The following is a 26,641-nucleotide window of genomic DNA, read 5'->3' on the forward strand; positions in this document are numbered from 1 at the left end:
AAACAATACTTAAACCCAGTGGTAAGAAAGAATAAAGTTGTTCTCTATATTCAAACTACTAAATATTATCTCATTCAACAGGCCAGTTATGTAACCAAAGGACCTTTATTCAGTATAGGTAAAGAACACTTAACGATCAATAAAAATCTCTTCAAGAGAAAATACAAAAATGGGCAAAGGATACAATAGGTGGTTTTTAAATAAGTTAAATGTGAATAACTTTTAAGGAAATGCAAAATAAACCCAAACACACTTTACATTCATCATACCGAAAAACTGTTCAAGTCCAAGGATACCAGGTGTGGGTAAGAATGATCAAACGAATAAGTCAGAGGGCAATGCACCAATTTTAAAGCAATAGTATTACCACTCGATCGTTAAATTTAACGAGACTACCGTAGCCATTCTCTGGCAAGAGTCACCAACCTCAAAAGAGGAGGTACACTTCTGCACAACACCAACTTTCTGAAAATAATCAGGAAAGCCACGCCCATATTTTAGGAGGTGAAATTTCATTCTTGTGTGTGACCGCTCCCTACGACTCAGGACTCATAGATACAAGAAATGCTGGAGGGTTTCCAAGAACGCCCCGAAACAGACACGACGGAGAGGCCAGAGAAAACGGGAGAACCCAGTGACTTGGTGATCTGGGCTCGAGGGCTTAACTGGAAGGAAGCGGCAGGAATGTGAACGAATCAGGAAGACCCGTCCCGGCTCGCTTCACCCCGTCCCACCGCCTGGAGGTCAAGGCCGCCTGGCATTTCTGGTCGCGGACTGCCGCTCCCGTTCCCTCCCCCTCCCGCCCCGGGGCGCCCCGCCGGCTGGGAAGGGTCAGGGGCCCCCGCGGTCCGAGAGACGGGTGGTGCGGCCACTGAGGCCTCGCCCTCGAACGACAGCTGCTAGGCAGCCAGGAGAGAGCCGGGAGGAGGGGCCGCAGCCCCGGCCCGCCCCAAAGCCGCGGGGGGCAAAACTGAAACCCGGCGCCGAGGAAACGGAACGCAGCCCGGCCCGCACCGCCCGGCCCTGTCCGCCGCCGAGTCGCTCCGCCGACGGGAGCGAGATGGTCGCCCCCTCCCCCGGCCCCGCCGCGGCCCCAGCCGCCGCGCCGACGAGTCGCCACCGCCCACTGCCGGCCCCCACTCGCTTGCCCGCCTGCCCGCCCTCCTGGGACACGGCCCGCTCCACCCCTCGCGGCTGCTCACCGCGCTGAGGCGGATCCCGCTGGGTGGCTGCGCCGCCATCTTGAGCGAGCTACAAAGCCAGGACCGGCCTCGGCCGCAACCCGACTGGGAGGCGGCCGGGACGACTGCTGGGCCCGCTGAGGCCCGCCCACTTCCGGGGCGGGGCGCGCGCCTGCCCCGCCCGCCCACTTCCGCCTCAGGCGCAGTTGTAAGAGTGTGGGGCGAGTAAATCGCCAGGCTGGTTGAAGCCGGAGGGAACTGGGCTCGAAGCGCTGGGCCCCGCTAGGGGAAGGGCGCATGCGTGAGAGTGGCGGGCGCGAAAGAGACGCCGGCGGCGTTAACTGGGCCTGGGAAGTTGAGGGTCCGGAGTTCGGGGTCTGCCACGCCGACCGCTGGGGCCCAGAGGGGTAGGTGACCTTGTGCGCTGGGGCCGGGCGAGGCGAGCTCGAGGCGCCTGACGCGGCTGGACGTGAATTGCGCTGAAAGAAGCCGTCCGGGTCCCGCCCGCGTCCGTGTGATTGGAAGCCGTGTTAACGAGACGGAGACTTGGTGCGTTTGGGGTTTGCCCTGGAAGTTCCCATCCTTCGGCCTGGTGAAGAGGGCCTTTCGCTCGTGCACACTGACGCACTGTCGACTTTGCGCCGGGGCTTGGGCTACGGGAGTAGGATCTAGAAACGAGTAAGTCTGGGGCTCTTCCACGCTCTAGGTAAAGAAAGGGTGGAAAGGGTTCTTGAAATGTCCATTTAGGTTTTTTTGCTTTTAGGTTTTCCTTTTATCTCTTTGTCCTGATTTTGGGGAGGTATAAGCACATGTCAGGTCTCCAACACTTGTTTTTCATTCATGGAATGTTTTTAACTAAAGAAAAAAAAAAAACAAAACCAAAACCGAGTTAACCCATTTTTCCCACCCACTCCCCACCTGTTGCTTTTTTTTTTACTGTAATTCATTTTCTTTGTAAAAATTCCGATAATACGGAAATACAAAACACGAAATTTACCCGGAATCTCTTCACCAGAACATATAAGCAATGTGGTATACATTATTAGTTCAGGCTTACTGTATACTAAACATTATTTCCAATACAGATTGTCTCGCCACTTGCTACAGTTCTACTTAGCATTTGTCGACCTTACCGTGGTGCGGAAATGATACGCATTCAGTAGAAACTGTAATTGGGGGGCACGTGGGTGGCTCAGTCAGTTAAGAGTCTGCTTTTCGCTCAGGTCATTATCTCGGGGTTCTGGGATGAAGCCCAGCATTGGGCTCCGTGTTCATTGGGGAGCCCGCTTCCCCTTCTCCCTCCGTTACCCAACCCAAGCTCGTGTGCTCGCTCGCTCTCTCTCCATCTGCACTCTCTTTTAAATAAATAAATAAAATCTTTTTTAAAAAAATAAACTGTACTGGGACGCCTGGGTGGCTCAGTTGGTTGGACGACTGCCTTCGGCTCAGGGCGTGATCCCGGAGTTCCGGGATCGAGTCCCACATCGGGCTCCCAGCTCCATGGGGAGTCTGCTTCGCTCTCTGACCTTCTCGCTCATGCTCTCTCTCACTGTCTCTCTCTCAAATAAATAAATAAAAAATCTTAAAAAAAATAAACTGTACTTAGAATTTTGGATTTCGCTCTTTTGCTGGTGTGAAAATTAATAAACAGAAATCTCACTAAAGTGGAGTTGGGAGTTTCCACAGGGTGACCTCTCCTGCCCTACCAGTTTCACCAATTGCAGACCCAACAGGAAGAGACGGACTTGACATTACCTGGATTTGACCTTGGTACTACTTTAATATCTCTGGGGGAAAGAAAAAGCACTTACCTTGTCTCTTACAACCCTGAAACACCTCAGCCAAGAAGCCACTACACTTTGAATTCTCAATTTACTGCAGTGGACTTTTTAGTTTATAACCGCCTTCCCAACCTACTCCTTCTCTCCTTAAGAAAGGTTACCTCCCCTTTATTCCTTGGACTTGACTCTGGATTTTGCTGCAACTTGTTTGTCCCCGATTACAGCTCTCTTTTGTTCTTGAGTAAGCCCATTTTTGCTAGTAAAATAACTGGCGGTTTTTATTTTATTTTTAAAATTAGTACTAGGCTAGCGATATCCGGTATGATCCTCTCTCGTGTTGCTGGGTAGCAGTAAGCTGTAGGTCCCAATCAGCCATGCTATCAGAGTAAACTACTTATATACACTTAGAACCGTCACACCCAAACAATCTGGTTTTCACTTTCAGACAGTATTTAATAAATTACACAAAACAGAGGCTTTGCCTTAGATAATTTTGTTGTACTGTGAGCTAACGTAAGTGTTCTGAGCACATTTAAGGTGATGCTACGCTAAGCTAAGCTATGATGTTCAGTATGTTGTATTAAATGCATTTTTTTTTTTTTAAAGATTTTATCCATCCATTTGACACACAGAGAGAGATCACAAGTAAGCAGAGAGGCAGGCAGAGAGAGACGGGGAAGCAGGCTCCTTGCTGAGCAGAGAGCCCAATACGGGACTGATCCCAGGACTCTGAGATCATGACCTGAGCCAAAGGTAGAGGCCCAACCCACTGAGTCACCCAGGCGTCCTAAATACATTTTCAACTGAAAATATTTTCAGCTTATGATGGGCCTATTGGAAGGTAACTCCATCGTAATTCGAGGAAGAGCTACATGAATGAGAAAATGTTTAGGGGCGCCTGGGTGGCTCAGTAGGTTATGCATCTGCCTTCAGTTCAGGTCATAACCTCATGGTCCTAGGATCAAGCCCCACATCAGGCTCTTTGCTCAGCAGGGAGTCTGCTGCTTTTCCTCTCTCACTATTGCTCTTGCTCTCTCTCTCAAGGAAATAAAAAAACTTTTTTAAAAAGTTTTGTTGTCACTTTTGTGACTCACCATTGGGCCAATGACATAATGTGAAATCACCTACGTCAAAGTGCTAGTTAATACCAATTGTAATGCCCTGGACTGGATAATTTCTTGGTTTCCTCCAGCCTTAAGATTGTTAGGTAAGAAGCTTTCTCATCAATTCTTTATTGAGAGCTTTTTTCGTGTCTGTCAACATCAGGGTTCTAAGGGCGCAGTGGTGAACAAAATAGAAAACTTAACGATCTCAAGGTTGTGTTTGTTAAATTGTGGCCCATTTGTGAGTTGTGAAATCGATTTGATGAGTCTCTATTACGTGTTGTGAAAATCAAAATAGAATTTTAATAGTATAGTGCAATGTCAGTCTAGGGCTACATCTGGCTTCGTATTAGCTATTCAGCAAATTACTTTCATTTTGAGACGGGATCAAGCCTGGATTTTGTGGATGGGCCCCAGATGCAATCCCAACTGTCTTTATGAAACAAAGGCAGAGGGAGATGGGGTCACAGATTATTTGACCTCTGCAGCAGAGAGAGACTTGAAGATGTTATGCTGTTGGTTCTGGAAATACAGAAAGGGCCTTGAGCCAAAGAATGCAGTTTTAGAAGCCAGAAAAGATCAGGAAACTCCATTCTAGAGACCCCAGAGTCTACAGAGGAGATAACTTCAGCCCAGTGAAACTTACTTCAGACATCTGGCCTCCAGAACCGGAAGAGAAGCAATTTCTGTTGTTTTAAGCCGCTAAGTTTGTGATTGTTAGAGCAACAAAAGGCATAAACAATATATTCATGTACAAGCAAGTACTACCTAAACATCAACTCTTTGCCCCCTCTCCCTTTTTTTCCACACAACTGAGCACACTGTGGAATTCTATGTCCTCAGGGCTTACTCATATGGAAAGAAATTTGAGGCAAACATGTATAGGCTAAGCTTACACCAGGTTGGTATAAAAGGGGATTTTATAGGAAACTAAATGCCCCACTATACCCCTCTGGTGATTGTATCAGACAAACCCAAGCTTGCATGGAAATCTTTATTTTAAAAAAGTCAAAGCTGACTTGAGTTGATTTTTTCAAAAGGATTTATTCGTTTATTTGAGAGAGAGAGAGCGAGCATGACCTCAGCCCAAACCAAGAGTTTGTTGTGTAAGTCACCCAGCCTATGGTATTTTTGTCACAGCAGCCCGAATGGACTAAGGCAGGGAAAGAAATTTTTTAAAGTCCATACCAGGGTTGGAATATTAGCCACATAAACAAAACCTCCACCTGATCTAAATCAACACAATGTGAAATCTGTTTGTTTTTACCAACTTATGCCATTATGCATCTTGAGTTTTACATACAACAGTGTAAACAGTGTATCATGGAGATCTTTCCTTAACCACATAAAGCGCTTCCTCATGTTATTTTGCAACCTCATAACATTTTTTTTTTCTTTTAAGTAATCTCTGTGCCCAGTGTGGGTCTCAAACTCACGACGAGATCGAGTCATGTGTTCTACTGAGCCAGCCAGGCACCCCAATAACATTCCATTTTATTGATGCACTGAAACTTCTTCAGCCAATCCTTCTGCTGGTGGGCACAGATTGTGTTTACACTTTTGTTATTATCAATAAGACGACAATGAAAAACTTAAATCATTTTACACATATGTATGTATATCAAATAAATTCCTAAAAGTAGAACTGTTGAGTCAAAAGATACATCCATTCATAGTTTTGATAGAAACTTTGATAGGAGCCAAATTTCCTCCACAGAGCTTGTAGCAATTTATATTTTTTACAACAATGTAGAAAGGATCCTATTTCCCCTATTACTAGTATCTGCTGAAATGGTCAGTGAAAAATGTTTCAGAGCAATTTTAATCTTTCCCTCATAGTGTAAGGACTTTTGTAAATTGGGCACCTTTTTACATGTGTTAAAACCAGTTGTTTTTTCATGTGTGTAGAACTCCCTGTTCATACTTTTTGCCCATTTTACTATTCTTTTTCTCTTGATAGGAGTTCTTTGAGTATTGGAGAAATTAGCCCTTTGTAATAGGAGTTTCAAATATTTTTCTCAGTCTGCCATTTGTATTTTACTTTGCTCATGATTTTTGTTAAGCAGAATTTTAGATAATGTATATAGTCAAAATTATTGAACTTTCTCTTATGACTTCTGGAATTTATATTCATCTAAGAAAGATCATCTCCATTCTTGGCTTATATAGATGTCTTCTCTTGATTTCTTCTAGTATTTTTATGGTTTTTGCATGCTTTCAATCTTTGATCTGTTTGGAATTTATTTTGGTGAAAAATGGGAGGTATACATCCAATTTATTTTTTTTCCTGTTGGTTACCCAGTTATCTCTATACCATTCATCAAATAAGCCGCCTTTCTTTCCCCCTATTGATTTGAAGTGTCACTTTTATTATATACTAAACTCTTCCTCGCATTTGTGTCCATTGAAGGACTTTCTGTTTTGTTCTATTAATCTTCTGTTCATTTCTGCACTGGTACCAATTATTTGGTGTTACAGTATGTTTCAAGATCTACTCAATTTAGTTCTCTCTTATTTATTTATTTATTTATTTTCAGACTACTTTTGGAATGCATAATGCATTCTCCTGGTTCAAAAAAAAAAATCTAGGGGCGCCTGGTGGCTCAGTGGATTAAGCCTCTGCCTTCGGCCCAGGTCATGATCTCAGGGTCCTGGGATCGAGCCCTGCATCGGGCTCTCTGCTCCGCAAGGGAACCTGCTTCTCCCTCTCTGTCTGCCTGCCTCTCTGCCTACTTGTGATCTCTGCCTGTCAAATAAATAAATAAAATCTTTAAAAAAAAAAAAAACTAAGTGTTGCTTCTGTGGGTTTGCATTACATTTACAGATTAATTTAGAATTCACAACTTGATGATGTTGGATCTTCCCCTTCAAGACCTAGTAAGCCTTTCCTTTCACTCCCAAGTCTTCTTTACTCCTTTGGAAATTCCAAGGAGTTCTTATGAAGTTTTTTCCCCTGAATATTTTATTATCATTGTTTTTTTAAGTGGGATTTCATCTATCTCATAACTGGTCATTTAGATAGGTAGATAGATATAGAGATGTTGATCTCAAGAAACTGTCTTATGTGCACATATAAAAATATATAAAATTCTATTTTTAAGTAATCTCTACATCCAATGTGGGGTTCGAACCCACAACCCCAAGATCAAGAGTCACATGCTCTACTGAGCCAGCCAGGCACCCCTTGATTTGTATATATTAACTTTTCATTAAGTTTGATTAGCTTTAGGTTGGTTATGCGCTTCAATTAGCCACAAGCTCCACTTCTCAATCATAGCAATTTGTCTGTTTCCTGAAGGATTTAGATTCTGTGACAGTTAGATTGTTAACCTGGCTTAGAATCGGAAACAAGCATAAAACAATTACAAGGGAACCGTGGAAGAAGAGACAATTGCGTGCTTATTAGTGAAGATGGCCTCTTGACTCTAACACACAAGGAGCTCTCTCCATACAGCTCGGTAGTGCCCGGGCTCAAGTGTTCACCCTCCAGAGAAGACAGTGGTGTTTTGTTGTCAAGGGTCCAGTGAGAATGGAGGACAAGCCCGGTGAAGACAGAAAACGCAGTCTTCACACGTTTTTTGGGTGGGTTGGGCTGACAGTATGGAATCAGGCAGTTCAAGGACCTGCGGGGAAGAGTGGGGAAAGCAAGCCAACCCCAGCATCCTCACGCACCAGTGGCGGGTGGTCACTGAGACAGCATGAGCCTCAGGGAGGTGGGAACTAGAGCGACGGAGGGTCTGGGTTTGGGGCCAAAAACCCAGTGTTTCCTGAGCCCCCAGCTGTCTAGTCCTAGAAATTATTTCACTCAAACTTGGGTTTACTGGCCTTTCTTCCTCCCCCAACACCATCTTTTTCAGAAAATCAAACTTTTATGTTTTTCATTTAGTTATCTCAGGCTGCTTATATATGCCAGGCCCCAAAGGAACTGATACGGCCCCGTCTCTTCCACACAAGGGGCGCTGGCCTTGCAGCCGGCGATGGGCTATGTCATCAGTACTCACTTTACTAGGCCTCCCTGTGACGAAGTGCCTCACTGTGCATGAGGACCTGTGGAAAGGAGCAAGACTGGTCCCCGCATATTTGTTAAATAAGCGACTTAAGCGGGACTTGTTGGGTGAAAGAAGAGGAGATAGTATCAGGCAGTTGGAACATGATAGAAATGCAAGAGATGAGAAACGCTGAGCGATGGGAGGAGACAGGAGAGAGAGGCGAGGCCGCCAGGTCCCGAGTCATTACTACAATCTCAATTTAGGGTAACATGTTAGTGACTTCTTTTAGAGCCAAAATGTTGAAGGGCAATCTTCTCCTTAATTTTTCACCTCCCATCTGCTTCTGGTTGACTTTGGGGGGAAAATCCTGAATGAGACAGATGTTTGTTCATTACATAAGAGGGAACCTCACCTGTCTCCCATGCCTTCACTTTAAACTCAGTATTTTTGTTTTTAAGAATTGTACTGTATACAGAACCTAAAATTTACCATTTTAACCTTTTTAAGTGTACAATCGGGTGACTTAATTTTACTCACATTGCTGTGTCCCCGTTACCACCATCCATCCCTGGAAGTTTTTCATCTTTCAAACTGAAATGCTATACCCATTAAACACTAACTCCCCATCCCCACCCCCAGCCCCTGGTACACACCATTCTACTTTGTGTCTCTGAATTTGGCTATTTCAGGTCCGTCCTGCAAGTGGAATTATACATTCATCCTTTTGGGACTGGTATACTTACTATAATGTCCTCTCAAGGTTTGTCCATGTTACAGTATGTGTGAGAAGTCCTTCCTTTTTAAGGCTGAATAATAATCCATTGTGTGTAGAGACCACATTTTGTTTATCCATTCATCTGTCAATGGACACTTGGGTCATTTCCACCTCTTGGCTGGTGTGGAAATGCTGTGAACATGGGGGGTCCAAGTATCTGATGATGAGGAGGCAGGAGGCTGGCTGAGGACAAAGCAAAAGCTGGCACCTTGCACCCCCTCTCCACCCGCTCCCCTCTGTAATACCTGTGACATTCCTTAGGCACCCCTGGCTGCCCTAAAAGAAAAACAAATAGTTAACTTGCAGAGATCACAACCCTGCAAGACAGGAGTCTCCCTTGGTCTAAAAATGACCTAGTGATTTACAACAGAGAAGCTTTTTTTTTTTTTTTTTTAAGATTTTTATTTATTTATTTGACAGAGATCACAAGCAGGCAGAGAGAAAGGGAAGCAAGCTCCCTGCTGAGCAGAGAGCCCAATGCGGGGCTCTATCCCAGGACCCTGGGATCATGACCTGAGCTGAAGGCAGAGGCTTTAACCCACTGAGCCACCCAGGCACCCCCAAAGAAGCTATCTTATCAATAGCCCAATTTCCAGAGACAAATAACTCAGTTCCTCAAGCTCTAATGTCGCCCTCCCCTCCATAAAAACTGAAGGAGGCTGAGGCAGAAGGAAATGTAAATAAAATTAAATTTCTTCTAAACCTAAATCTCACTAACAAGGACTCTTGACAGGAGAAATGTGAAACTTCATCTCTAAATCTCCAAGATAGTGTCAGCAATCATTCCCAAGCATATGACCCACTGATACACATCTAAAGGGTCTCAAGAGAAGATTCTTATTGGTAATAAATAACCTTTTTCCCAGACATCGAGGTAGCCCCTCAAGGTCATGGAGACCTTGCTTCCAAAATTCCTTAGAGACTAACATCATCCCCTTTGTCCTCACCTACCCAACTCCTATGTATATAATCAGCCACTCCTCAGCATAGTGGAGCAGCATCTCTGTCTGCCCACGGTCCTGTCCCCGTGCTTTAATAAGCCACCTTTCTGCACCAGAGACGTCTTAAGAATTCTTAGTCGTTGGCTCTGGACCTCACCCCACTGAACCTCACCTAGGTTCTGGAACTTCATCATCTGAGACCCTGCTTTCAGTTCTTTTTAGTGGCATTTCTGGATCATATGGTAATTCTATTTTTAACTCTTTGAGGAAGTACCTTATTCTTGTCCTAGACTTACAGTATTTTAAAGTCTATTTCCTTTCCACCTTGGCTTAAAGTGGACTTCCTTGATTTAGACGCAGAACCACTTGGAAGGAGCTCCCTATATGGGAGTAGAAGTAACCTAACAAGCTCAGCTTGCTAGTTTCCTCTTGGTTTCCTTGAAAGTAACTATATTTGTGAATAAATTGCTCTGAAAACTAGTGTTTCTCCGAGAATGGTTCAGGAAGCACCTGCGACAAAAACAACTTGTGACACAAGCAAATTCCCGAGTGTCATCCCATCTACTAATCCAGACGCCCTAGGGAGGAGGCTAGGCATTCTGCAAGTTAGCCAGCTCTCCAGGAGGGTCTCCTGCACATCCCAGTGGGAGGACCCCTGCTAAGCATAGTTGCTTTGCTGGATTCCAACTGTAACAGACAGATTGCTGACCTTGGGATATTCATACCCATTCTCAAAAATGCTGGAAAGTGTCCCCTTCACTCTGAACTTCAGAGACAGCACCGAATCTGGCTAAAGAGGATTGAATAGTCTGGAATGATTACTACAGGACTTAACAAAATATGGACACACGAGCGCGCGCACACACACACACACACACACACACGACACTCCTGTAACAGTCACAGAAGCCCAGCTGTTCCTTCATGTAGAGTGGGGAAACTCCTTAGTTGGGCCACATCCTGGTCCCAATCATACTTTCTTCTTTGAAGATGTTGGTTTTGCGTGTTCATTGGTTTGCCTCACTGACCTGCAGGTAATACCTTCTTGCAGGTCTCACACCGAAGCATTTTATTCCAAGGGCACAGAATTCTGTCGTCTCCTGGGTAATCGGTCAAAACTTTTAGGTACAAACTTCATCAACTATTTCCACAAATCTAGCTACTCGTACTCCTGATTTAAATGGGCATAATGTATAACTAATGGGCAATAAGGTTCGTTCTCATCGCTTCTCGGCCTTTTGGCTAAGATCAAGTGTAAAGCACATCTCACCACACCTTCAAAGCTAGGAGTGCTGTGGTCTTGTACCAACTGGTTTTACAGGAAGTGATAAATAGGCGGGTCGTTTCAGAAACTGCCTTCCACACGTTCCCAGAAAGGAGCAGCCACCTCAGGGATTTCCTGTCTCACTTTCTCAGCGCTGAGGTTGAGAACATAGGGCTCTAGAGGGAGACAGACTTAGGTTTTGTTTCCTGGCTCTGCTGAACTTGTAGAATGGGGTAAGCCCCTACTTCCTAAGGAGGTGGTAAGAAAGAAAGAAAAGGGTTCAGGCAACGCACTTGGCGCCGTGCCTGGCCCCTGGTAAGCGCCCTAGCAGCGGGGATCATGTTATCCCCACGCACACGTGCCACTCTGCCATCAACACCGCCTGTGGCTCTGGGTGTCCAACTGTTAGAGCGCCCTTGTGTTCTGCTTTGCTGTGGCCGCCCTTGGCAACCCCACCTCTCCCAGCACACTCCCTGCCCTCAGTGCAGTGACTAAGAGCTAAACACACAGCACCAGCTTCCTCTGGAAGGAATGGAGTCAGTGCACTGGCTCCAAAGTGGGGTGCAGAAGGGCCTCTGTTGGGAAGTAAAAAGAAGATACCCAAACTGTTAATCTTGTTTTTCCTCATGTTTCCAGACATTGGGGTGGGCAGAGTCTACTTTTTTACTGATGCCTGCATGATCAAAACTGTTTGTAGATCACAAAGGCGGCATGGAGATGATAAGTTGCTACGACCCTAAGATACACTTACAGTCGGTATTCCCATTTTATAGCTGAGAAGGCTGAGGCACAAAGTTTTGCCCAAGCTAGTATGTGGGGAAGCTGAGTCACACCCAGGCAAGTTGGCTTTGGAGCTTCCACTGTCAGCTGCTTAGGTACCGCTAACGAAAGACTTAGAGGTACATCATGTTTACAAGACTTCGGCGGTGCTCTAGGAGAAACATAGGGATGTTGTTGAATCCCTGTCTTTTAAGATTTCCATTTAATAAATAAGGATTAAATGACATATGATATTTTCAGAAACCATTAAGTCTTTTAGATATGGAGGAGAAAAAAAATGAAAAACAAAATTTGTAAATCTAGGTACAGATACAAGAACTGCCTTCCACAGCATAATAGCTGATGACATTGTTAGTTTTGTTGTAAATTTTGATATATGAACATATGCACTCACCTTGGTGTTAACTGTTCATCAGCCAATGGCTATTTCCTCACAATCTGAATTACAGCTCACTCACAGTGTAAATTACGCAGGATTTGGAAGTCTACACTTCAATATTTAAAATTTCAGTGACCAAACTTGCAAATGTTTTTAAAGATATCCCCTTAGGTGTAAAAAACCATAATTTCCACACACATTTGGATGAATACCCATGTTTCCTGTGGTGCTTTTTTTTCCTCTTCAGCCCTTATTTAGGTAATCAGGCGGATATGTGCTCCCCAAATCCTAGACCGGGGCTAATGATGCGAGCTGCTTTGGCACCGCACACAGACCATTAAGTAGAAGGATGTTAGGAGGAACTTAATGTTGGTTGCATCCCAGAACACCCTGGTTTACAGAAAGGACGGACCGCACCCTCTGGGCGGGAATGAGACTCCACGCAGTGCTTCGGAGGCTCAAAGGGGGACATGAGGTAGGCAAGTCTGGAAGGCAAAGCACGCTTGCTGGCAGAGTGGAGGCTCCCACAGCAGAGCAGGGGCGCCACGCCAGGACTCTGAATAGGGTAGCTGGCAGAAAGACAGAGGCTGGGAAAGAGTGGGGTGACCTGCTGCCAGGCGAGAGGAGTCTGTGCTGAGAAAGGGATTATTTTAATGAAAAGGGATGTCTACAAAGTGGGAAAAAGATCCCAGAAAGGACAGCGTATGAGGGAAGAGTCCAAAGGGTCAGTTTCCCTGACAGTAGCTTCAGGCATTAAAGGCTCCACAATGGAATGTGCTGGCAAAGCAATTAACTGTACATAACTAAGGTTCCAGCCATTAGAGTTTTGAAAACTATGTATTTCTTTCGAAGCTGGATGCACTGTGATTTTCTCATGTGATTTTAGAAAAAAAGTTCATTTATCATCTCTGTATCCAATGTGGGGCTTGAACGCCTGTAACCCCGAGATCAAGAGTCATATGCTCCACGGACTGAGACAGCCCGGTGCCCCTTAACATGTGATTTTTTTTTTTTTTTTTAAGATTCTATTTATTTGAGAGAAAGAGAGAATATATGCAAGAGCTGGGGGAGGGGAGGCAGAGAGGGAGGCAGACGGAAAGAATCCCAAGCAGACTCTGCTCTAAATATGAAGCCCGACCTGGGGCTTGAACTCATAACCCTGAGGTCATGATCTGAGCTTAACCAACTTAGCCACCTACCATGTGCTTTTAATGGGAAAGAGTTAAGTACACTGTGATGTCTTCAAGCCCTTGGCACTGCTGAAGCCAATGGTAATGGCAATTATTATTTTCAGAAAATAACATACTTTGGTTTTAAAATACGGTATGAAAATAAATGCTTTATGGGACGCCTGGGTGGCTCAGTTGGTTAAGCAGCTGCCTTCGGCTCAGGTCATGATCCCAGCGTCCTGGGATCGAGTCCCACGTCGGGCTCCTTGCTCAGCAGGGAGCCTGCTTCTCCCTCTGCCTCTGCCTGCCATTCTGTCTGCCTGTGCTCGCTCTCTCTCCCTCTCTCTCTCTCTGATAAATAAATAAAATCTTAAAAAAAAAAAGTACTTTCTTAAAAAAAAAAGAAAAAGAAAAGAAATGCTTTAAAGGATATGAGTGAAAGGTCGAAAGTAATATTCAACAAGTGTAAACTTTTAGGGAAATATACTGACAGCCCATATATCTACATTGACAAAGAAAACAACTCATTATCTTCACACTTCATATTACAAATTTTGTGCTAGCATCAGATGATATATTATTTTATTTTCTTTACATAAATTGAGGAAGAAACATACAATCAGATCCAAATATATTACAAGGCATTTAGGGAGGTGTGTTTTGTTGCCCCACAGAAAATTATCTGAAATCGACCTTCAAAATTGAAATAAACTTATTTAAAAGCACTATGCCGGCTCTTTTCTTGTTTAGGTTATATCCTGGTTTCCACAGCAGTATCAGTAAACGGATTTGAAATTCTCTTACGTGGTTAACATTCCAGATGTTCCAAAAAATCATACTCAACACATTCTTCTAGTTGTTTCAAGACCCTTGGGCTATCTGTGACAGGAAACTCCAAGACCGGAGGTCCTTGGGTATCAGCAGGCAGTTTACTCTGGGTTTTAAAAGCACAACTGAGAGTCTGGAAGAATGGCACCAGTTGCCTGATGCTGGAAACAGAATGCTGGCGCAGAAGGGGGAATTCATTCTTCATGGTGATCTCATCAGAACTGCCAATTTCCTGCAAAAAACAAACAACAAAAAAAAACACACCACCCAACCCTGTAAAGATGACACAGCTTTGCTAAGCGTTAGAGATGCAAGTGAGGTACACGCGGGCTGCAGACCTAAGCAGTGGGTTCTTTAGGAACATTCACTATCAGTACTCATGGCAGTTTCCAAATGAACTCAAATGCTGGTCTTCAACTGACATTTTCCACCCCAGCCAGGCTCCAGACATTTTTCCTACAGGCCTGTCCTCAGCATAGTAAAGGGACTCTGTGTATAAAACTTCCACGGATCCCGATCCTGTCATCCAGGATGCTTACCTCGGCAACTGCGACGAGAAAGTGACATGAAAATGAGAAAGTAAAGATGGGATTTCTACCACCTCCAAGTTTTCACACTCGGATCAAAGAACTTTAGAAAATTATTCAAAGTCATTCAAGTCAAGCGGCGCGTGAAGGACTTCTCTTGCTGCCTAGATTTGTCCCTTCTGCCACAAATATAAATTGCAAAAAGGAAGACATTTACCCCATATTTTAGTTTTAGAAGTTCCAGAATCCTAACAGTGTGGGGTTTGCATTCTTGGTGACTCTCCTCGAGATCTGACAGGAAGGCAGGGCCCTCTGTGTCCACTTCTGGAACAAATGCCCACCTGTAACTGGACAAAAAAACAACAAAACCTTTTTTGGCTCAGAGCCAACTTCAAAAAGATTTTTAAACCGTTTTCTTGAGATACAGCTCACACACCATATGATTCACCCCTCTGAAGTGTATAATTTAGTAGCCTTTCGTTTATTTGCAGAATTGTCTACCCATCACCATAATCAACTTTAGGATGTTTTCATCACCTCACGAAGAAGCCCTGCCCCCTTTACCTACCCCTCCATCCCTTACGCCCTCTTCGTCTAGGCCACCACCCATCTATTTTCTGTCTCTGCATATTTTCGTATCGGGGACAGTCATATAAACAGAATCACAGAACACGTGGCTCTTTGTGACTGCTGTCTTTCATTTCCCATGATGCTGCCAAGGTCCGTCCATGCTGCAGGGACACGTCCGTACTTCATCTCTTTTTATTGCTGAATATTTCATTGTATGAATACTTATACATCGATGGACTTCAGATTTTCTCAACTTTTTGCTTATTACGAATAATGCTGCCATGCATACTCCTATATATCAGAACCCACTTGAAAAAAAATCTTTCTTCCTTATAGCAGGTTTAGGTTCACAACACAATTGCCTGGAAAGTCCAAAGACTTCCAAACTAGCAAAAAACCCCAACAGCCTCCACCAGAACGGTACGTCTGTAACCATCAGGGAACTGACATTGACTCATTGTTATCACCCCAAGTCCCGAGTTCAACTTAGGCCTCACTCTTGGTGCACGTTCTCTGGGTGTAGATAAATGTATCATGACACGTAACCACTGTTAAGAGTATCAAATAAAGTAGTTTCCCAGTCCTAAAACCCATCTGTGTTCTGATTCCCTCTGACCACCTTTTCACTGTCTCCACAGTTTTGCCTTTTCTAGAATGCCACAGAGTTGGAACCATACAGCCTACAGCCATTTCAGATTGGCTTCTTTCACTCTGTAGTCTGCTGTAAAGAAGAATCCACATTGTAACCACAAACATTTCTACATGATTACTCTCTCTAGGGGGATAGGACAGAGAGAAGTGGCATCTGGGGCCGGACAGAAATTAACCATATGAGCAGCTGTGTTAAGCCTCCAGGAAATGTAAGCCAACAGCGGCAAAGTGAGCTGGAGACAGTGTTCCATCTATTTAATTAGAAACAAATGGATAATGAAATGTACACAAATGCAGTGAGGACCACCAGTCCCTGACTCTTGTTTTTTTGTTTTTAAAGATTTTATTTATTTGACAGAGAGAGATCACAAGTAGAGAGAGGGGCGGGGAGGAAGAAGCAGGCGCCCTGCCTAGCAGAGAGCCCGATGCGGGACTCGATCCAAGGACCCTGAGATCATGACCTGAGCTGAAGGCAGAGGCTTCAACCCACTGAGCCACCCAGGCAGCCCCCGCCTCTTGTTTTATAAACACTCAGTAGTAAAAAAAAAAAAAAAAAACACTCAGTAGTGAAACCCCCTGAACAAACCACCCCCCACACACTCCCCGAAACCCATCCGTAAACACTACTATGAGCCAAATTCAGGAAACCGCAGGTGCTGTGAGCACTCTGAAACCTGGTCTTCTCTTCGGCCACTAGAAACCACTACCAGGGCTTCCCATACACGGGTCACAACAAAGTAAAAGTGCTGACAAGGAAAGTCACCATTTCAAAGAGGACACATGGTCTTATCTGACTTACATTTGAAATAACGGCATCTTGTCAGGTGGAAAAGAAAGTGCTGTGTCCAGGAATTTGCAAGCTGATAAATATAAGACCAGTTCACTTGGGGGTATCTCCCCCACGGAGGGCCCATTTCCTTCGGCAACTGAAACTTTCATTCTGTTGATTTTATTGCTGTTTCTATAAATTTGCAAAGAAACTCTTGTTACAAATTTGTTCGCATACGCTGTAGTCCATCTGCCTGTGCAAGGTCCATAAGGAGCCTTTATCCTTTAAGAAATGGTCAAATAGCTGGTCCCTTCCCGAGTACTTCGAGAAAATAACACGAAGTGTTAGATAACCGAGCATCACAAAGTGATGTGCACCACCCACGGATGCACACAGACCCTCGCACAACTCACCTCAACGACTCATCATCGTCTCTCAGATCTTCTTCAAGCTGTATGAATATCTGAATCTTCAAAAGAAAACATAAATACAATTTACTATTTGAGAGAGATTAAACCGAGCTTAATGTTTAGAATGTATATGGCTGGGGCGCTTGGGTGGCTCAGTCAGTTAGGCACCTGCCTTCGCTCAGGTCATGATCCCAGGGTTCTGGGATCGAGCCCCGCGTTGGGCTCCTTGCTCAGCAGGGTACCTGGTTCTGCCTCTGCCCACTGTTCTCCCTGCTTATGCTCTCTCTTCATCTCTTTCTGACAAATAAGTAAAATCTTAAAAAAAAAATAACATTTTAACAATGTTTATTCTTCCGATCCAAGAGCATGGAATGGTCTTCCATCTTTTTGTGTCTTCTTCAATTTCTTTCATGAGTGTTCTATAGTTCCTCAAGTATAGATCCTTTACCTCTTTAGTTAGGTTTATTCCCAGGTATCATCATCATTAGCCCTCAGGGAGATTCAAATTAAAACCACATTGAGATATCACCTTACACCAGTTAGAATGGCCAAAATTAACAAAACAGGAAACAACATGTGTTGGAGAGGATGTGGAGAAAGGGGAACCCTCTTACACTGTTGGTGGGAATGCAAGTTGGTGCAGCCTCTTTGGAGAACAGTGTGGCGATTCCTCAAGAAATTAAAAATAGAGCTTCCCTACGACCCTCCAATTGCACTCCTGGGTATTTACCCCAAAGATACAGATGTCGTGAAAAGAAGGGCCATCTGTACCCCAATGTTTATAGCAGCAATGGCCACAGTCGCCAAACTATGGAAAGAACCAAGATGCCCTTCAACGGATGAGTGGATAAGGAAGATGTGGTCCATATACACAATGGAGTATTATGCCTCCATCAGAAAGGACGAATATCCAACTTTTGTAGCAACATGGACGGGACTGGAAGAGATTATGCTGAGTGAAATCAGTCAAGCAGAGAGAGTCAATTATCATATGGTTTCACTCATTTGTGGAGCATAACCAATAGCATGGAGGACAAGGGGCGTTAGAGAGGAGTAGGGAATTTGGGTAAATTGGAAGGGGAGGTGAACCATGAGAGACTATGGACTCTGAAAAACAGTCTGAGGGGTTTGAAGTGGCAGGGGGGTGGGAGGTTGGGGTACCAGGTGGTGGGTATTATAGAGGGCACAGCTTGCATGGAGCACTGGGTGTGGTGAAAAAATAATGAATACTGTTTTTCTGAAAATAAATAAATTGGGGAAAAAAAAAATAACAAAGCAAAAATATCAGCAACATGAGAAGACAACCTACGGAGTGGGGGAAAATATTTACAAACCAAATATCTGATAAGAGGTCAACATCCAAAATATATTTAAAAAGTCATACAACTCAATAACAAAAAAGCAAATAATTTAATGTAAAAATGGGCAAAGGACTTGAATAGACATTTTTCCAAAGAAGATACCATGGCCCACAGGTCCATGAAAAGATGCTCCGCATTATTAGCCATCAGGGAAATGCAAGACAAACAAACAAACAAAACCCCAGTGAAATATCACCTCACCCCTGTCAGAACAGCTAGCATCAGAAAGCTGAGAAATAACAAGTGTTGGTGAGGATGTGGAGAAAAAGGAACATTTGTGCACCGTGGGCGGGAATGCTGGTGTAACCGCCGTGGGAAGAAGGTCCCTCAAAAAATTAAAAATGGAACTATGCTATGATCCTGCAATTACACTTCAGGAATGTATCAGAAGGAAAGGCAAACACCGTGTTGACGAGATATCTGCATCCTCATGTTCACTGCAGTGTTAGTTATAAGACATGGGAAAAACCCAAGTGTCTACTGATGGATGAATGGATAAAGAAAATGTTGTAGATTATAGAGTATAATATTATTCAGCTATAAAAAAGGAGGAAATCCTGCTGTTTGGAACCACATGGATGAGCCTTGACAACATTATAATAAGTGAAATATATTAGACAAAGACAAATACCACATAATCTAATTTATATGTGGAATCTTAAAAACAAACACACCAAATTCATAGAAAAAGAGATCAGATTTGTGGTTATCAAAGGCAGGTGTGGGGGAGGGGAAACGGGATGAAGGTGGTTGAAAAGTACAAACTTTCATTTTAAGATGAGTTAAGTACCAGGGCATCATATCCAACATGACGCCAACAGTTAAACTGCCGTGGGGTATATATAAGATCATTAAAAGTAAATCTTAAGAGTTCTTATCATAAGGAAGAAACATGTTTTTCTTTTCCTCTTTGTATATCTATGAGATGATCGATGTTAGCTAAACTTACAGTGGTCATCATTTCACCATATATATTAGTCAAATCACTTTGTACACCTCAGGGTTATATATTACTGTACGTCAATTATATCTTGGTAAAACTGGAAAAAAACAATTTAAAAAACAGCAAATAATATCAAACAATTTAAATCAGTGGGAATAAGCTGATGGTTAAAAGATCAAATATGATTACAGAAGATAAAATATTCTCTATTTAACTAAAACCTATGTGCTACCAACTTGAAAATTTTCATATGAAGTTAGATATAGATGAAATAGTGCATTATTCCTGAAAGAGAATTTTGAAAATATTCCTAAATATGTGTTCAGAATCTTAGAACATATCTTTATGACTAATTTATAATTAAATTGAGTAAGGAAGAACTAAAATGTGTGGAGTATTTCAGAAATGCTGCTCTTAAAAGCCTACCCACAAACTTACAATGCTTTCTGAGATTAATGGTTGTTAATAGCCTTCTAAACAGCACTAAGCTTTTAATCTTAAATATTTTTTTGAAGATTTTATTTATTTGATGGAGAGAGGAGAGCTCAAGCAGGGGGAGAGGCAGGCAAAGGGAGAGGGAGAAGCAGACTCCCCGCTGAGCTACAGGGCTCCATCCCAGGACCCCGGGGTTCATGACCTGAGCCAAAGGCAGATGCTCAATGGACTGAGCCACCCTCAACCTTAAATATATCCCTGTAAGATTCGGCTTCAAAGAAACTCACAACATAGATACAGTGAGCCTGTTATGGAAATCTATTATCAGTGAATGTGAACATCTGGCCAGGAAGTTCTTCAACGGAAATATGAGGGATTTAGGAAGGGTAATTTTTGATTAGGAATCTTTAGTGAATTTGTGGTATGGTATGGTAGGTCAAGGTATGTGATGGTAGTATTTCCAGTCATGGGTGTAAACTCTATAATTTAGAACTTAAAGGATTAATCTGCAGATTATGTAAATAACGTCACCATAAATTATAGTTCACACCAGTAGCTCAGAGACATGATGACCTGACGTCTTCCCTCTAATTTGCTTTTGACTTCACTTGAGATGGCCCCTCCAACCAGATACTGGGAGGGCAAGCATTACCAGAAGATGATCTGACCCTCTTTTCACCCTAGAGGCACTAAATCTGAAAGATCTTGCCTAGGAACTTTCCTTACCATAGTAGCAGGAAGATAGTAACTTACAGAGATTTTTATGTTTCTTGAATTTTACCTTCTTGACCTGTCCAATGGAAGTCACTTGGTAACGTGTACATAGTTATTCACTGTGCCTTAAAGTTTTATACTTTGTTTATACAAACTACAAAATTTCCCAGGGATGCATTAAATGGCTTTGTCTCAAAACAAATTCCCTATTTAACCAAGAGCTGACGATGTGCTACCAGCTTGGCTGAAAATGTCGCAGATAAAATTAAGATATAAACAAAACAGTATATTAATCCTGAAAAAAAGCAAAAAAAACCACAACCCACTTCAGCCCCGCTTCCAAGAGTAAAATATTGTACTTACTAATTCAGAGACCATTATGGGCCACAGTGAAGTCAGATGTTGGGGAGATATTCTTAGCAGCAAAACTCTGAAAAAAAGAAACATCTGAGCAGCAACTATGGATGTCTGTCCAACTCTGAGATTGTCTGTCAGGCGTTCTAAGGAAAGAAGATTTTCAAGATGTCACACAAATAGGCAGTTTGAGGTTTCTCACTAGACAAAGAAAAAAAAAACTGTATTTGTTTTGACCTTTAACAACAATGCAGCCTAAGAAATGGGTGCTGGAGAATGTTTCTGCCAGCTCGTTGACCAGCAGCCCTCTGCTTTATGAAGTGACGCGGTTCGTGGGAAGGAGAGTGAACCAACTGGCGCTTCTGCCCCTGCCACAGCTGACCAGAAAGACATCAACCTCTGACTTAGCCTGGAAATCCACTGGATGACCAATGACCACTAAATGCTCTTCTGAGAATATGAAATATAAGACACAAGAACCACAGAGGTCCTTGGTAAGTGATGGTGTTCTAGAATCACAGAGGCTGGCTGGCCACTGACACCGTATCTGGGAGTGAGGAGTGGGAAGTGGAGTGAGTGAATGAAAGGGAGAGGTATTCAGTGAAGTTGGTATTTCATGGCCAAGACTTCTTAAAAACTTGAATTCCTGTAGGGGAAGAAGGTGTGAGTTCCTCTAGCCCCTAATAGTCTTCCCCACTTCTCCATGGAAGTAATTGTTTGCAGAATGTGATTTCCCCCCCCCCGTCATAATAATTTAAGGTTTCTTAAGAACATGATAAAATTGCTACAGCAAACAGCTGAACTACTGTCATGTTAGTTAAGATTAAACTATTTATGTTAAGCTAGCTTAAATAGGTTTTTACGTCTTGCTTTTAAAAATACTCTTGACAGGCGCCTGGGTGGCTCAGTGGGTTAAAGCCTCTGCCTTTGGCTCAGGTCATGATCTCAGGGTCCTGGGATCGAGCTCCAAATCGGGCTCTGCTCAGCAGGGAGCCTGCTTCCACCCCTCTCTGCCTACTTGTGAGCTCTGCCTGTCAAATCAATAAATAAAATCTTAAAAAAAAAAAACAACTCTTGGCCGGGGTACCTGGCTGGCTCAATCAGTACAGTATGTGACTCTTGATCTCAGGGTTTAAGTTCAAGCCTCATACTGGGGGTAGGGATTACTTAAATAAAAAGAAAAAAACACTCTTGACCAAATGAAGGATCAAGCATAACTCAGACACTTGACAGATATGTTGGCATTTTTTGCTTTTAAAATTCTTTTTATTTTTATTTATTTATTTATTATTATTATTTTTAAAGATTTTATTTATCCATTTGACAGACAGAGATCACAAGTAGGCAGAGAGGCAGGCAGAGAGAGAGACAGGAGGAAGCAGGCTCCCTGTAGAGCAGAGAGCCTGACGTGGGGCTCAATTCCAGGATCCTGGGATCATGACCTGAGCCAAAGGCAGAGGCTTTAACCCACTGAGCCACCCAGGCACCCCTAAAATTCTTTTTAAATAATCTCTACGCCCAACATGGATCTTGAACTCGAGATCCCAAGATCAAGAGTCACACATTCTACTGGCTCAGTTAGTAGAATTTTTTAAAGAGTGGCATTTTTAAAGAGTGCTTTGGGTTTCTGGTTCTGGATGAGATGGAATAAACAGATTACATCCTATTTCTCTAACAGCAATTAAAAAAATAATAATCAGGAACAAAAATACATAAACTGCATCAGAAAACTGAAAAGCGAAGGAAAGGTGACAGGAGCGGCTAGGATCCGTGGAACTTAAGCAATGACCTAAAGGTGAGTTCCGGAGGGTTTTTAATTTTTTATTTTCTTCTGGCCTGGGCACCTGAGGAGATGGTAAGCTGGAACACCAAAGTTTCAACCTGAATGAGAAAAGCCATCAAGAGACACAAATACAGAGATGGTAACAGAGGTTTATCAGGAAAGGATTTCAAAAAGATGTGGTCTAAAAATATTCCAATAATCAATTACGGACATTTGAAACAAATAGAAAATGTCGGCAAAGAAACAGGAGCTACAAAGAAGAGCCAGATGGAAGTTTTAGAACTAAAAAGTAAAATAAAATCACTTTAATAGAAAAATCCTCAGTGGTGGGCTCAACAGCACACTGGAGATGACAGAGGAAAGAGGGAAGTTGAAGACGGAATCTGTGGAAATTACTGAAACTGAACAAAAGAAAGAAAACAAAGTGAGGGGGGTTAAACGAGCAGACTCAGGGACCAGTGGACAACGAAAGATCTGGAGTCCAGTCACTGGAGTCCCAGAAAGAGGAAAAAGGGTATAGGCTGGGAAAATATTTGAAGAAATAATGTCCAAAAACATTCCAAATTTGGTAAAAGATGTACATCTACAGATACAAGAAGCTGAGTGAACTCTAGGAAGGATAAAACCAAAGAAATGATGTAACATTCAGTTACATAATAAAACGTGAAAAAGTAAAGGTAAAGTCTTGATAGTGGTCAGAGGGAAATGATACATTACAGGAGTCCCCTCCGTCCCCATCTTATCCATCCATGGTCCTGCTTTCTGAGGTTGACCCCGGTTGACTGCCGAAGCAGATGACCCTCCCTCTGACCTATCGTCAGGGGGTCAGTACTGGGCTCACATTAAACATCACATGCCTATGTCGTTCACCTCACTTTATCTCCCCACATGGCCACCCTTCTGATATTTTGAGGGAGAGAGAGATGACACTCATGCAACTTTCACTGGAGTATACTGTAATAACTGTTGCATTCTATGTGCCTGATTTATGAATTAGATTAACCACAGGCATGTATGTATAGCAAAAAGCATAGTATATGTAGTATTTGGTACTGTCCATGGTTTCAAGCATCCACTAGTGGTCTTGGAATGTACCCCCTGTAGAAAAGGGGGGCTATTGTAACTAAAAAGGAACAATAATTTGAATGGGAGACTTTCCTCAGAAACCATGGAGTCAGAAAAAAGTAGCACATTTTTCAAGTGCTAAAAGAAGAGAACTTCACCCCAGAATTCCATTTCTCATAAAAACATCCTTCTGGGTGTTTGGTCACCCACACCAAAAAGAAGGAAGATGAGATAAACAGTCTCCATGAAGGGAAACAGAGAGAACTTGTGACCAGCAGATCGGTACTCAAAGAACATCCAGAAGATCTTCTTCGACGAATCAGAAATGGTTGGAAACGTGGAACAGCAAGACAAAAGAACAACTGAAAGAGCATTCCACGAGTAAAAAGGACATTCTCTATCTTTCTAAACCATGCCGGATGGTTGAAGCGGTTTTGCTAATGGACCACGCTGTGTGAGGTGTTACCAGAGGGGAAGCGGGGTGCACAGTCACAGGAACGCTTGGTACTGGCAGTGCAGCTGCTTGTCCGTCTTAACCCACTTCGAAATAGAAAGTATTTTTTTAAAGACTTTATTTATTTATTTGACAGAGAGAGATCACAAGTAGGTTGGGGGGGGGAGTTGGGCAGTGGGGGAGGGGTCGGAGCAGGCTCCCTGCTGAGCAGAGCTTGATTCCAGGACTCTGGGATCATGACCTGCGCTGAAGGCAGAGGCTTTAACCCACTGAGCCCCCAAGGTGTCCCCAAAACAGAAAGTATTATGGAAAAAGTGATTTGTACACATATTTCATATTGGTGCTCCAAAGAAAAGCTAAATTCATGAGATTATTCTTCAGCCAAGATGATCTATTTTAGAATCACGAATGTTCTTCAATCTCTAACCCTCCTTCCTTAGCTGAGTGATAAACCTTAGGAACCCAAGGAGTTTCTGTGAGCAGAGAATGGGGGCGAGCCCTGAGCTCCTACTCTCTCTCCCTCTCAGAGGCATGACTTCCTTAGAATTGTTGGATGCTTAGATCTTGCTGTGGTCAAACCGCACCACGCTGTTTGAGAAAGGCTCTGGTCTGTTCTTTTCTTGTTCTATACACCCAATGCCATCTCTTTAGCTCTCCGGGCCTCAGCCACTTATTTTAAAGGTGTGTGATGGGAGACGGGGGAGAGAATGAACAGGTCTTTGGTCTCAGGGTGGGAAGGTCCAAAAGGACCATGTGATGCACTGGCCTACAGGTTCTCCTTTCTAGTTTCCTTCTCTTGCCTCCACTGAGAATGGACTCAAGGCTGCCCTTTCAGACAGCGCCGAGCGGCCAGGAGCATACAGACCACAGACGCTGCACAGGCTCTTGAGGACAAGTGATTCCTGGTCTTCTCCTCTCCATGTTTTGTAGGGATGAAACAAGGCTCGGCTTTGACTCTACATTCACTATCTTTTTTCTTTTTAAATTTAAATCCAATTTTGTTAACATATAGTGCATTATTAGTTTCAGGGGCAGAACTCAGTGATTCATCAGTTGCATAGAACACCCAGTGCTCATTCCATCAAATGCCTTCCTTAATGTCCATCACCTACTTATCCCATCCCCTCCCCGCCTCCCCTCCAGCAACCCTCAGTTTGTTTCCTAGAGTTAAGAGTGTCTTATGGTCTCTGCACTCAGCCAAAGTCTTTGGAGGGCTGCCATCACCCTTACTGGCAATCCTGGCCACCATCTGCCTGAATCAGCAATACAAGAAAGCATCTGTTGATATCAGAACATTTGCTCTCACATATTTCAAGTACTCGGGACTTTATTTATTTATTTATTTATTTTTTAAGATTTTATTTATTTATCTGACAGGCAGAGATCACAAGTAGGCAGAGAGGCAGGCAGAGAGAGAGGAGGAAGCAGGCTCCCCACCGAGCAGAGAGCCCGATGCGGGGCTGATCCCAGGACCCTGAGATCAGCCTGAGCTGAAGGCAGAGGCTTTAACCCACTGAGCCACCCAGGCGTCCGGTACTCAGGACTTTATGATGTGAAAATCTCCTTCTGTGTTTCACGGGTTAAAACTACATCAGTTTTAGTATATTTTATTATTGCAAATATAAAATATAGTCATAATTAATAATTGTGAGATCTGTTAATGTTCTGAACTATAACAATTAAGACCTTTCAAATAGTTAATCAAGTGGGCATGTAAGCTGACAATTACTACTAATATCAAGAGTCACCTGGATGACTTGGGGAAGAGAATTTGTGAGCTGACAGATACATTTATAAATTTCTTTACATTTATATATTTACTTATGTATACATGATTAATTGTAGGCTCCATGCCCAGTGTGGAGCCCAGTGCAGGCCCTGAACCCCCGACCCTGATAACAAGACCTGAGCTGAGATCAAGGGTCAGGCACTTAACCAACTGAGCCACCCAGGTGCCCCAGCGGACAGATATTTATAAACACTTTTTTTTTTTTTTTAAAGGGCAGAGCAAGAGATGGATGTCATAATTCTACCTGGAAATAACCCAATGCCCTACACTGGTGAACTGGTGAGCTAGTCACAGAATGGATACCGTTCAGCAATAAAAACCAGTATATGCTGTTGATAAATATGGTATGGACCACTCTCAAAACACATTAGGGAAGTCAAAGAAGCCAGACGCAAAGGCTTCACCCCACCTAATGACATTTAGGATATTCGGGACAAGAGCAAACTATGAGAGGAAGGCAGATTAGCACTTGCTAGGGGCCAAAAGAAGGGAAGGGGATGACTTCCAAGGGGCTCAGGGGAACTTTCTGGGGTGATGGAAATGTTCTGCATGTTGACTATGGTGATGGTTCCATGACTATATGTGCTTATCAAAATTCACAGAACTGTATACCCAAAAAGGTGACT

At 43.3% G+C, this 26,641-nt stretch overlaps 2 protein-coding genes across 6 annotated transcripts in view; both read right to left on the bottom strand.

Annotated features, from left to right (window-relative positions):
- MORC3 (MORC family CW-type zinc finger 3) overlaps positions 1-1,298 on the bottom strand; it is a 44,123-nt gene extending 42,825 nt beyond the window's left edge. The window contains exon 1 of the mRNA XM_044250944.1: positions 1,203-1,298. Coding sequence (XP_044106879.1) covers positions 1,203-1,241 — 39 coding nt within the window. The 5' untranslated portion in view covers positions 1,242-1,298. The remainder of the gene's footprint in view (positions 1-1,202) is intronic.
- A 12,629-nt stretch (positions 1,299-13,927) lies between these two features.
- The window catches only part of DOP1B (DOP1 leucine zipper like protein B), a 111,443-nt gene continuing 98,729 nt past the window's right edge, over positions 13,928-26,641 (bottom strand). For 3 of the 5 annotated variants that reach the window (XM_044250947.1, XM_044250946.1, XM_044250945.1), the window contains exons 33-37: positions 20,934-21,070; positions 17,121-17,176; positions 16,738-16,899; positions 14,935-15,064; positions 13,928-14,422 (exon numbers count right to left, since the gene is read on the bottom strand). In XM_044250947.1, coding sequence (XP_044106882.1) covers positions 14,171-14,422; positions 14,935-15,064; positions 16,738-16,899; positions 17,121-17,176; positions 20,934-21,070 — 737 coding nt within the window. In that variant the 3' untranslated portion in view covers positions 13,928-14,170. Of the gene's footprint in view, positions 14,423-14,729; positions 14,738-14,934; positions 15,065-16,737; positions 16,900-17,120; positions 17,177-20,933; positions 21,071-26,641 lie in introns of those variants that run through there. The other 2 variants (XM_044250948.1, XR_006384953.1) reach the window with 2 other exon arrangements.

This window comes from Neovison vison, chromosome 6 (genome assembly GCF_020171115.1).
Source record: "Neovison vison isolate M4711 chromosome 6, ASM_NN_V1, whole genome shotgun sequence".
NCBI lineage: Eukaryota > Metazoa > Chordata > Mammalia > Carnivora > Mustelidae > Neogale > Neogale vison.